Genomic DNA, 13,283 nt, shown 5'->3' with positions numbered 1-13,283 from the left:
CTAGGCAATAACTTGTAGCAGTACAAAGCTTGTAGGGACAGATTATAAATAATAACTTAATTCGATGTGGATAGCTAAATTTTGAAAACGCTTTTGTTACTATATTATCTTAACGTTTATTATTATTTCTGAAACCGTTGATTTTTCGACGAGGGCTACCATACATTAATTAACAGCAAATGAGCTGTACATTATATTTATAGCTATATATTACACAGATAATCAAGCACGCTGTATGAAAATATTAATCATAATAATCTATATTAGTATTTTAAAGAATAGAGGATAGGATACGATTTTTATAAAGGCTTGTGAAATAGGCATACACATTTAGCTAAGTACATTTTTGCTTAATGCATTAAAACTTCTTTTTTTATTAGTAATGGTACTATATTGGTATAGTATCATCGCTTTAGCCTGTAGACGCCCCCTGCAAGACCTCTCCCAGAGATATCTGAGGAGTTGGCGATCGCAGTGTTGTATTATGGTACGCAGAAGACGCTGCTGCCCATCCTCTGGAAACTTGCTTGTGAGTACTAACAATCCTAAATAATTAACCCTTTCCACTCCAATGTCGAGTGTCACTCAACACTGATTTTGTTCTACAAGCTCCACTGTCGAGTGATACTCGACACGATGTAATACTTCTTTTTGCGGAAAATTTTAAAACAGGAAAGATTTTTGTTACTACAATATTTGAATCACGAATGAATGAAACATATTCTAGAATCGCAAGATAATATAATTCAATTAAATTTTATCGATGCTGCATAACAGCCTTGGATTAAAAATAGTTAACGCACGGTGTGACTTATATAACATTGTATTCTGGGAATCTAACTCGCTACTTACAATCCCAAGTCTTTGTGTTTACCTCTAAAAAAATAATTTTATTTTTCATCTCAACGTAAGCAAAACTTTCGATGAATAAAGATGTTTCCATTCTTTAGCATGACATAACTTAAGAATGAGTCAATACACAATGATAATTATTGTATGTTTACAACCACTACCAATGGAACGATAAATGTGAAAGGAGAAAATACCGAGTTAGGATCCAACAGCTGGTATATGCCAGTAGCTCGGTACGCCGTGCGCTTCTCAGTACCACGACGGTTCCATCCCTACGACACACGTACTATAAGACGGCAAATGACGGCTAAATCATCTGTCATTATTTGCGCGCGAAACAATATTCGTTATTTTTGTTAAAAAGTTTTTATTTTATTTAATATCGTATATACTTTTAAAGTGAATAATTTTATATATATATTATTGACATGGATTATTATATAGGATTTATTGCGGTAAGTGAAAAATTATTTATAACTTGCTTAAACTTAGTTCTGAAAGTGGTCAAGGTGGACTTCGAAGTGTATGGGATACTAGACGGGGTCAACTTAGGGGTGATCATTTTTTTTAATATTTAAGTATAATTAAGCAGTGGTTTACGAAAACTTATTTGCATTCGATAGTGAAGAATTCAATTTAAGCATTTACTTCACTTATTAATGTAGGAAGATAATATTTTAAGAAGCTCAGCGATTGTTACTTGCAACAACTTGCATGTTCTATGTTCAATACGTGTCGAAACTTGCAAAGCGCCACCATTCGTAACGCTTGTACAGACGTATAAAAACACGAATTATTTATTCAATTCTAACTTTTTTTTCGTTCATGGAATTTAAATACAATTTAAATTTCCTGTTAGAATTATTCTTTACAGTTTTGTCTTGTTTTGAGAATATGATGAGAATATCGCTGCAGGGAAACCACGGAAACTAGTTAAATTTTAAAACTGGTCTATGATGAAAAGTCTTAAAATCTCTTGTTTACACTATAAGATATCCGACATATGACACTTCTCTTGATCTAATTGTGGTTTTAATCCAATTATATATTTGTTATTTTGAATAATTGTATGTATATAATTCTCTTACAGTAGACCTACATACATATTTGCTTTTCTATGTTCGACCATCTCAATTTCGGTCAAGTTATAATGCCGATAAGATATAATATATAAATTAAATAAATACCGAATTAAATAGCGACAGGTACCAATTTTTGTCTTAAGTTAACGAACTTAATTATGACGGTGTGAAGGATTTTATATTCCAAAATTTCTTGATAATATTAACGTTGAACTTCCGAATTAGCGACAGTTTATTCTTGCTACGTGTTGCATATGTATAACATATGTTTTTATTATCTGTACAATAATTTAAAATAGGGCATATTGAAAGCTATTAAAGTGTTTTTGACAGATTATTAATTTTTACGTCTGTAATTATTGTCAACCATTTCTGTTGCTATGAAAAAATCCTTATGATTACTTTTCTGTATTGTAGAAAGCTTTAAAATTGCCACATAACTGTTGAATAAGACGGATATGAGAATATCATATTATTTGTGTCAATTAATACAATTCTTTAACGTTACGATACAATACAGTAACGTTAGCGACTGACTGGGCCGCTTAAAACCTTTTTATATTTTTTTTTTCATACTTTTTATATTATTTGACAGTTTGTATCGCTAGGCGTATTACACGTGCTTTTGTTTCGGTCAGTCGACTGTTATGTTTCAATTTACTGTCTCCTAGTTTTGTGAAATTATATGTACATTACCACCATGATTTGAATTTATTTAATCCGTTTATATAGTCCACACGCTCGCCAACAAGTATAATACGAAAGATGACAATGAAAGTTTTCATAATACCAAAAATTAAACTAAGTATCAATTCATTAATGATATTTTTTTTAAAAGAAAAGTTGATAATCTATGGATTGCTGCATCATTGTAAAAAATAGAAGGCCTACTCCTCTTTGGGAATTTGTTTCACGGCTATTTTGAACGCTGTCGCTTCTTATTCTTTTGTATTTAGAATCCAGACCCCCTCGATATCCAGGTGGATATGTTAACTAGGGAGGATGCTAATCTCGAGTATATTTGATAGAATCATTGCTGGTGTTTTTTCCGCCGCTTCTCCCAGCGCTAACTCTTTCTGAAGTGCTAAAAAAGTTACAAGTACTGGGGCCTTTGGTCCAGATCACAGCATAGAGTGCCCACCTAACCAAATTAAGAGCTCAGCGCCCTCACAATACATCCCGAGCTACTGCTATTGAAGGAATATCATGTTTACAGCTAGGCATAGATCACCCCAGTGGATTTCTAATAGTATCACTAGGATGCGGCCGGCATCTAACATCTTACAACATCGTCTGTCCACTTCAAGGGAGGACATCTTACGAATTTTGCTATATAAGACGTTCAGACTAAGCACCATATGCATCTTTCCTCGTCGTATCCCCGGATAGTGATGTCATTTGGTAGCAGTGGTTATAGTTGAAAAAAATCACATACATACCCATTATTATTAGAAGAATAAATAAAAATATTAAATCTTTAGTTGATGAATAAATGACTGTAAAATTACTCACATTTTTAATTTACCGACGTGTTTAAAATTATCAAATATGACTTTTATAATAGACTATATTATAAAAGTAATATTTCATAATTTTAATCATTTTGTTATTGCTCTATTAAATAGAGCAATAACAAAATGATTCAAAATAAGGTGTCCAACCTATTTGATAGTCCGGGATATTTTTTAAATAACTAATTTTTAGCGTGCCGCAATGGTATATATATTGGAAAAATATGCAAAAGTAAAAAAAAGGATTAAAAATATTTCCAATATAATAAAGTACAAAATATGTGTTCAGGAATTTTGCTACGTTTAAAATTTATTTTTTTAAAAATTAAACGCATTTATAACTATTGATAATTCTTTAGATTTTGATGAATAACTGATGACAGTAAAGCTTCACAGTAATTACTTCAGATCCTTATCTGGTAATATTGATCGTACGTTGGCCCCTATGATCTATAGAGAAGTCACGACAGCGGCAGTGAAACCTTTTTGCTGTCGACATTTGTGTAGTCATTTGTCATTCTCGGAGTGCCACCTGCTCGTTGTCGACCTATGACCCGTCGCCAATATGTTTCGCTAACGATTGTCGAAGTGTGTATAAATAAGTTTTTGTACCGATTTTTATACGTCTCGTAATTTTAAAATTTACTATAAAATATTTGCAGAATCGGAAAGTAATGTCATCCTTAAGTTAAAATTACACGACTACATTTTTAATAAGTTTTTATTTCTAATCAACAATATTCACCTTCGTTATCAACAACCTTTTGCCATCTAGTATACAACGTCTTCCAAATACGTAATGAGCTACCAAATGACAATCATATACCGACATGTGCAGAAACGACATTACTTTCCTGTCCAACTAATAATTTTGAATATGATTAATGAGAACTAGGTGTTCCCTACTTGCATACGTATACCCGAACAGCCTTTTTGTTTGATATGTGATAAAATTCATTATTTGTAAATTTTCGTACCATAAAAATGTACTCGCCAAGTTTTATGCCTTTTGGGTTATATGAGGGCTATATATTATGCATTCTTTTTAAATGAATAAACGCAAAACTCTCCTTGGTGATGGAATTTCGTGAAATTCGGGAATTTCCGTGATCTCTTATTGAAAAAACGGATAATCCGACTAAATTTCAAGTCAAAAGATGACCGGAAAATGAAGATTGTCTCGTTTTAGATTTAAGTTTAATTTAACACATTTAAGACTGGATTCTGGAAGTTTTTCCCAGACGTCGAGTCAGCCTTTTGCGCATTTCGTACAGAGGTCTGGACATGGTGTTGGTACAGTTTTTACATGGCACGGCGGATTCACTAAGTACCAGCATTGATTTAAACTCAAGGAGAGCCTCTGGTGCATCTGTGACCTAGCGATTGACCAGACCGTAGAGCGCGTAGTTACCAGCGGTCCCTTCTTCAGTGCTCTCCGAACAGATATAGAGATCGAGCTAGGAACGATGGTAGTATACTGTCAGGAGGTCATAAAGAAAGTCATAAATATGAACAAGCCTTAGGTTAGTTAATGGTAATAAATAGCTGCGATATTGTAATAAGAAAAATTTTAACAACACAGACAAACATATGTAACAAAAAAAATTAAAATAAAGAAGGTAGAAGGCGATGTATAAACGAAATGTAAATAAATGTTATAGAGTGAACGATATTATAAAGGAAGGAAGAAGAGAGAATGTGATATTATGTGAAGGATGTAAGAAAAAAAATGAAGAACAGAATACTGAAAAAAGTATTTGGTAAGCCAAGTTCCTATTATTGATTAAGATAAGGGAACGAGGGCTCACAAAAAGGTGAGCCATAAGAAATAGACCACGGAATTTTCTTATACACATTATATATATTCGTTATAACATGATCAAGGTCTATATGGAGAGAAAAAATGTGACCATTTGGAGGAAAAACACTTTTTTATGTTATATAAAACAAAAAAATTAGCTACGCAGCATGTAATCAAACAAAACATATCGTGTATCATGAGGCATTACTATCAGATACTACATAATATAAGTACCACAAGTAGAATAAAGAAAATACGTTTAAAATTTTTATAAGTAATGAGAGTTTATTATTAAGGTATAAAATCAATACATAAAGTTTTACTTTATAATATATTTTAATTGTTTATTTTTGTAATAGTCTATTGGAAAAACTAGGATTTTATATTAACAGATCATAAACTTTTTCTTTTTATTAAACGAACCATATCTGTATATATATCTTTATCTATATCTATAGTGATGTTTGATAAATGTCTCTGTAAGTGATTTATTTCGTTTGAAATATGAATATATAAATATACTAGCTGACCCGGCCACGCGTTGCTGTGAAAATTTAAAAAGTGGAAATAATTGAATTATACGGTATTTCGTTCACTACAAAATAAATTTAATTAATTTTATAGCGTCGACAACACGTGGTAATTATGCTGTTAAAATGTAGCTTATATGACACGTTCGTAGATTTACCATAGCAGCGCCATCTATTGATTACTTACTTAACCCAGTCGAAAGGTATCGACATCTGTTAGAATCATTTGGAGTTAACAGATAATTGTGACTGTCAAATAATAACAGACAATAATTAGCAATAAATTAAAATTGCGACTATAATTTGAGATTAAAACTATCCTATCTCTCAAGTTAGATCGAACTGCACATGGTGTGCGAATTTTATTATAATCGGTTAAGTGGTTTAGAAGTCCATTGAGTATAAACATTGTGACACGAGATTTATATATATAAATATATAATAAATAATATATGTCTTTCAGGTTCTGTCGCTGGCGACTGTGATGGCACAAAATGTGGAGAAGATCCTCAGAAATGACTTCGACGGACCTCACGCCGATGGGTCCTACAGATGGGCGCTGCAAACTGGTATTTAACTTTCTGTCTATATCTTTTAAAAGTCGCATAGCCACTGAAGTGATGAATTTAATGCCTTAGTTTCCAAACCGATCTTCTTGAGAGTCCACAGGAATTTCGATGGAAATCTACGATAGTGTGACAAAAGAAAAAGGCCCACAATTCGTAAGCGGAAGTCCCCGAAAATTAAGCAGATATTATAAGAAGTTCAACGACTGTTAAATGTAGAAACTTGAATATTCCATATTTAGTACGTGTCGAGACTTGTTCAGTTGCAAAGAAACCGAGTATGTGCTAGAAATTAGAATTGGGTAGAAATCTATTCGTAAAGAGTCCATCGGATTTACCTAAGTTTTAAAAGTGGTCTGTGATAAAAAGTCTAGGAACCTTTAATTTAATGCAAAGAATTTCCCAATCGCAAATTTGATCATTGGATTATTTTTTGTGAACCCATATTGAAGATAGCGATATATTGCCAATGAAATCAATTGTCATTTTGTGATTTGTGATTGAAATTTTGATAAGAGATTCGATATCTGTATGCGTTGTGGAAATGTATGTTTTATCCATTCGTCGTCTTCGATTCAGGCCATAGACACCCACTGCAGGATTTACGACTCCCCCAAAGATATATATGTAGGGATATATGCACACTAGGTACGCGATTTGGCGATCGTAGTGTGGTATTATGTTACACAAAGGACACTGCTACCCAACCTTCTGAAATTTGTTTGTTACCAGTATTAGTCCTATATAATTAAGACACAAAGACACTGCATTCCGGGGATCGAACCTGAGACCTATAATCTAAATTTCAGACGTCTTTCGCTAGAATATCAGTGCTCCGTAACAGATTTATCCATTTCACTAATAATTTTTTTGTAATTGCAAAACTGTACAATTTCAAATATGAATATTTTTTAATATTTTTCATTTAAATACCCCACGTAAGCTTATTTTAACTCATGAGATATCATTATAGAGAGTTTCCTGTTTTTCTTGTATTGATTTACTTTTAATGATAGTAAGTGAAAAATTATATGAATAAATAAAAGCAGAACGCCCTACACTTCTTCCTCCGATAACTGTAATCCAGAAGTCATCCCTATCTACAACCACGCTGCCATTTCAATTTACAACATATCTCCTAATATAAATATCAAATATCCACTAATTTGAGGTAGCTGTTCTGAACTATATATTGAATACACTCGGTAAGATGAGGGCCTAGCAAAATTGAGAAAGAGTGGACAGTCGGAATAGAGCAGCCAATACTTGACCCTAAAGGCTGGTGGCCTTATAGGGCGCAGTATATCGGTTTCGATAGCACAATTATTTACCGTTAACCCATAGCCCAAAGGAATGGAAGGTAGAAATGGCTGTAAATAGACCACATAAAGGGCAATAGAGATGGCCGTAGGTGCCCTGAAGTTTTGGACTAGAAACCATGGACTGGCAAGCACAGCGTAAGATACACAAGGTGGACAGACGACCTTGTATAGGTCGGAAGACAGTGGATACAAGCCGGTTGTACCTGGTCCTGATTAAAATTTCTGGGGTAGGCCTTTGTCCAGCAGTGAACATCGTACAGCAGATATTATGATGATATTTAATACTTACTTACTTACTCCGCTGGCTCAGTGACCCAAAGTGGGTCTTGGCCTCCGAAGCGAGAGACTTCCACTTTCCTCTATCTTGCGCCATCGTCTACCATTGGTTGACATTCAATTTGCGCAAGTCTGCCTCAACGCGATCGATCCAGCGATACCTAGGTCTACCCACTGGTCTTCGACCCCTCGGTTTATCCAGGTACGCTACCTTCACGCTCCGATCCGATCCCATTCGCTCCAAGTGACCAAGCCAGCGGATTCGTTGAGCTTTATATTCGCCAATGATATTTGGCTGTGCTACTGAAGTCTCAATTTCGGCATTCTTTCGGAGCCTCCAAGATCCGTCTTGTTTTCTCGCTGGTCCCAAGATCTTCCGCATGATTTTGCGTTCCGTCACTAGCAGTTTTTGTTCTTCTTTCAAAGTTAGCGTCCAAGCTTCACAGCCATACATCAATATTGGTCGTATTACGGTTTTGTAGATACGGACTTTTATACTTCTGCTTAGGAGCCTAGACACTAGAACCTTGTGAAGTGCTGCACTGCATCTCAGCGAGTTCTGGATACGGATATCGATCTCCTTATCTCTGGTGTTGTCATCCGTCATGGTGCAGCCTAGATACCGGCACTTCGCCACTCCCGCATATGAAACGTTTCTAACATGAAGGTCATCTTGTTGAACACGCTTATTCTTGTATCGTTTCATGTGGAGGTACTGGGTTTTTTTAGTGTTGATCTTGAGACCCACAGAGATGATATTTAATAGTTATTTTAATCTACAGAGGGAGGTATTTATCACGAGCAGCGGGGGTCATTACAGCAGGTCGCATCTGAGGAGCCCAGCCTGGTGGTGGAGGGCCAATATCAGTACACAGCCCCTGATGGACAGGTATTAATGTTTTTGCAAATATTATCCAGGTCACGTTTACATTTTCACCAGGTTGCCAGTGGAAGAGCTCTCGACGATAAGGTCCTCTAGATTTCTTTCCATCAATTAAGCTGCAATTAAAATTTCTTTGAAGTATCGGCTTATTCCTGTTACATTGACTATTCGACTAGACTGCAAAACCACTTTAAGTCATTTTGATAAGAGCTTTAAAAAGTGATTCTATTGACTAACTAAGGGTAAAGATAGAGGAAGAGTTAGAGATAGAGATTGGTATGAGAAAGGCAGGGCCAAAGATAAAGTTAGAGATACGAATAGTGGTAGATGTATTAAAATGGTATAGGAAGAGGCAACAGTGTTGGTACAATTAAAATAGGGATAAAGATAGAGATAGAGCTAGAAGCAAAGGTAGAGACGAAGGTAAAGGTACAGATAGAAACAAGGGTAAAGTTAATGGTAGTGGTAAAGACAGAGAAAGAAGTAGACGCAAACACAGAGTTAGAGTTAGAAATGGAGGTAAAGGATAGAAATGGAAGTCGAAGTAGAGGGAAAGATAGGGGTAGCAGTAGAAGTAGAGATAGAAGCAGCGGTAACGTTAATGAAGACAAAGAGATAGATATATTAGTAGAATTGGATGTAGAGTTAGAAAATGATCTAGAGATACGGAAAGAGAGGTTAGGGTATATTTAGAGATTTCTAAAGATTAGACCTATATTTATTCAATGGAATCAGGCGTTACCTTGCGGAAGTCCATCCTAAGTAAGAAAAGGACCAATATTTAGCCACTTCCGCACATGCAGTGGCAGTCGTGCAACAAATTGCACCGCTAGAGTAAATCTCTCTGTGTTTGGCACTAATCGGTGTAACATGGCTGCCGAGGATGCCCCGTGGAGAAGTGAAACACGTGTTGAGTAATTTGGCGGTGGCGGTTGTGTGATTCGCATTGTTTGCCGCATACGCATTTGTCAGCGGGCTGGCGGGCGGTTCACTTTGTTGCACGACTATCACTGCACGTGCGGAAGTGGCTAAATATTGGTCCTTTTCTTGATTAGACCTATATCCCAGTAATGTGAAAATTATAAGAAAATTTATTTCAAGGTGATCAACGTACTGTACAAGGCGGACGCCAACGGTTTCCATGCGGAGGGTGACCACATCCCAACCCCGCCGCCGGTGCCGCCGGCAATACAGCGCGCGCTCGACTACCTCGCCACGCTACCTCCTAGCCATCAATAACGATCCCTGATTTTTATACACTAGAACAACACAATAAGTTTCGTGTTCACTGAGACTATGAAAGTGTGAAAAGTTATGTTTTATTTCTATACGTGTATCTTATTCTTTGAAATAATATTTTTAAATATAATCTTTTGAAATATATTGCAGAAAAGAAAAGATATAGGGAATTACGTTAGATTTAAAGGAAAGATGACCATATCGTTTAGTACCTTGCATTTGATTTGGCACGTAGGAAATCTGAACCTAATTATAAACGCAGTCGGTTAATTCTTCTAAATCTAGGATATATATGTTAGATTATATTATAATAATAGATTATAATGTCAGATGCCGGGTACTATATATACTTCCTTAACGTTCTTACGTTCTTAAGCAGTAGACAAATCTCAATGTCGTAGTTTATGCTATATCAATATCTAAAGTAAATACTTGCCATTTTATCACATTGTTTTTAATGTATTTTTATATGAGGCTTAAAATGATGTACACGTGTTTTTTATACAAACTTTACATTTTCTTGCATAATGTAAGGCTGTTATTAATGTTCATCTGATATATTGTTTTAGCTGAAGCCTTAATTTAGCTATTTGTCACAATTACAAAGTTACTTATAAAGCTAAAATTTATAGGTTAGTAGGCCTGAGACACTTTATACTGCCATAAGTTACAGGCCAGTCATATTTCAATAGAATAAATAAATTAATGTAACATATTTCAGAGTGATCACCTTATTTAATGGTTAAACGTTAATTAATTAAATAAATAAACTTATCGATCGTTGAATACGAGGTACCGCTGTTAAAAGAAAATATAACGAACGAAGAACTTGAGGAGTACAGAGGTTACCCACCCTTAAAGAAATAATAGTATTAATGTGAAGTAGACCGCATGACTGTTCCATATGGAACACTATTACGGAATATTTCTATCAGTGACAGTAACATACCTATTTAAACAACTACGGAAATAAATCATGGAAAGTTAAGTTGTTAACACGTTCACTGCGGACCCAATTTTGAAGAACTTTCAGCTGGTGCGGCTGAGGTCGAATCAGCCTCAAGCTGAACTTCCTATTAATGCGGTTGAGGCCTTTTCTGCCTCATGTTCATCAATATTTTTTTACAATATTGAGTCAATGCTTGGCAGACATAAAGAAAGCAATATTTGTTTTTGTCATACCTCATACGGTTGAGTGTAAACAGCCGCCGCACTAGAGAGAAAACACGAGTTTTACGCGCCGCACCAGTGCAAAGTTTACCATGAGGCTGAATCGACCTCAAGCCGCAGTGAACGTGTTAAACCCACGCGTGGCGCATAAGTAATGGTAGCCTATAAACACGACTGTTATTTTGACGTGGGTCGGAACACGCGGTCTAGCAAGTGACAGTTAAAATGTGACAAAACATGACAAGCGCGCGAAATTAAGAGCTAACTGTCAAACGCACGAAGTTCATAGCGAACTGTCAAATGACTAAACTTTCAATACTCATTACTTTGTCTGAATTTTCATAGAATTTTTTCTTTAATAACATTCTAAAAGGTATTGTTATATTATTAAACCTAGGAATTCATTTATTTGTTTAAAATTTAATTGTAACACCACATTTATTAAAGAGACTGGGAAGTAATGTCGTTTCTATGCATATCGGTATTTCAGTGGTGTACCTAGGGGGGGGCGGTGGGTGCGGTCCGCACCGGGCGGCACTTACCTTGGGGCGGCATTTTTTAAATTTACTTATAGTTGTAAAAAGCAACATATTCATTTCATATTTATTTTCTTTCTTGAATAATAAATTAAATATCTGTTCCTAACATTGTAATTTTGTTAAGAATTTTTTTAACAATTTCAATCAGTATCGGTAGTTGCGAAAGAAGCTTCTCAAAATTGAAGTTGATAAAAAATTATCTTCGATCTACAATGAGTCAATTAAGACCAAAAACTCTTGCAATATTGCCAATAGAACAAGAAATTACAAATAATTTTAATTTTGAGAGCATTATACACGATTTTTCTAGTATGAAAGCTAGAAAGAAGAGTAGATATTATATAAATATGTTTACGAGTGCATACACATATGTCTAAAAAAATTTACTCTGTGTATTAATTAATATTGATTAAATAACTTAATAATTTATTTATGTGTATTAATTTATAAAAAACCACTATTTGATTGACTTATAATAGAAGGGGCGGCAAACTGGAGATCGGGCGGCAAAAGTTCTTGGTACACCACTGCGGTATTTGATTGTTATTTGGTAGCTCATTACGTATTTGGAAGACGCTGTATACTAGATGGCAAAAGGTTGTTGATAACGAAGGTGAATATATTGTGGATCAGAAATAAAAACTTGTTAAAATGTATTCGTGTGAATTTAACTTAAGAAAGCGACATTACTTTCCGGTCCCTTTAATATTTTAGTGACATCATAGAAACAATTTTTAAAAATATTACTTGAGATTTGTTTCCGTCATATGTATAAAAAATCTGTACAAGAAATAATCGTGATTGGATCGTTCAATTACCAGCATTTCTAGAATGAGTGTAATCCATAAATTTGTTTTATATCTATATATCTCGGTAAGCAAAGTTTTTATATATGAATCTATTACTTTATTCAAATACGTATCTCCTATACGAAAATGTGTACAACGACGAGGTAAAATCTATATATCAAGTCTTTAGCAGAATAGGTTTCTAATTGAAACGAAAATTGAATACGAAATGATTGTATTAACATAATTACGGCGATTTATACACCTGCAGAAATAATCATTTTTTTATGGTCCCCGCTATTGGGGACCATAAAAAAATGATATATATATATATAAAAAATGATATTCCATCTCCTATTTTTGTGGGAACAAGGTTTTATATATCTTTATTAATTTTTTAACATCTGTTTTTTATTTCTATTCTCTTCTTTCATGCTTCAAATTATCTTTCTCTTCGTTCTTTCACTCTACAGTTCTATCTTTCTGTCCCATTCCGTTCCATTCATTCATTCTTAAACACTGCAGTTATGTCTAATACTCTTTATAGTTTATAAAAGATCATTGTTTTTTGTTTTACTTTCTTGTACGGGTATGTATCAAAATTATATATCACAGTTTAGTTTTATTACATTTGTATTTTATTCCTTAAGTAATGCAGAAATAATCTCATAGCAGTTGTTTAACTACGGGCTTGTCAATAATAAACAGTCAGACATTGCTTTTG

At 34.5% G+C, this 13,283-nt stretch overlaps 1 protein-coding gene across 1 annotated transcript; it reads left to right on the top strand.

Annotated features, from left to right (window-relative positions):
• The first annotated feature begins 1,235 nt into the window (after positions 1–1,235).
• LOC137926126 (endocuticle structural glycoprotein ABD-4-like) lies at positions 1,236–10,062 on the top strand. The gene is made up of 4 exons (XM_068769655.1): positions 1,236–1,307; positions 6,240–6,345; positions 8,723–8,829; positions 9,925–10,062. The coding sequence occupies exons 1-4, from the start codon at positions 1,281–1,283 to the stop codon at positions 10,060–10,062; spliced, it is 378 nt and encodes a 125-aa protein (XP_068625756.1). The 5' UTR covers positions 1,236–1,280.
• Positions 10,063–13,283: the final 3,221 nt, after the last annotated feature.

This window comes from Battus philenor, unplaced genomic scaffold (genome assembly GCF_028537555.1).
Source record: "Battus philenor isolate CCGP_79_NKW_IND1 unplaced genomic scaffold, ilBatPhil1.0.hap1 SCAF_29, whole genome shotgun sequence".
In the NCBI taxonomy this organism is placed as follows: Eukaryota; Metazoa; Arthropoda; class Insecta; order Lepidoptera; family Papilionidae; genus Battus; species Battus philenor.
This window is presented reverse-complemented; position numbering and strand designations above follow the sequence as displayed.

Bases quoted from the DNA above. Each gene is read 5' to 3' on its own strand.
- LOC137926126 (XM_068769655.1), top strand. From the start codon at position 1,281: ATGGATTATTATATAGGATTTATTGCG. The intron at 1,308-6,239 runs GTAAGTGAAAAA...TATGTCTTTCAG, and splicing joins ATTATATAGGATTTATTGCG to GTTCTGTCGCTGGCGACTGT. The intron at 6,346-8,722 runs GTATTTAACTTT...TTTAATCTACAG, and splicing joins CAGATGGGCGCTGCAAACTG to AGGGAGGTATTTATCACGAG.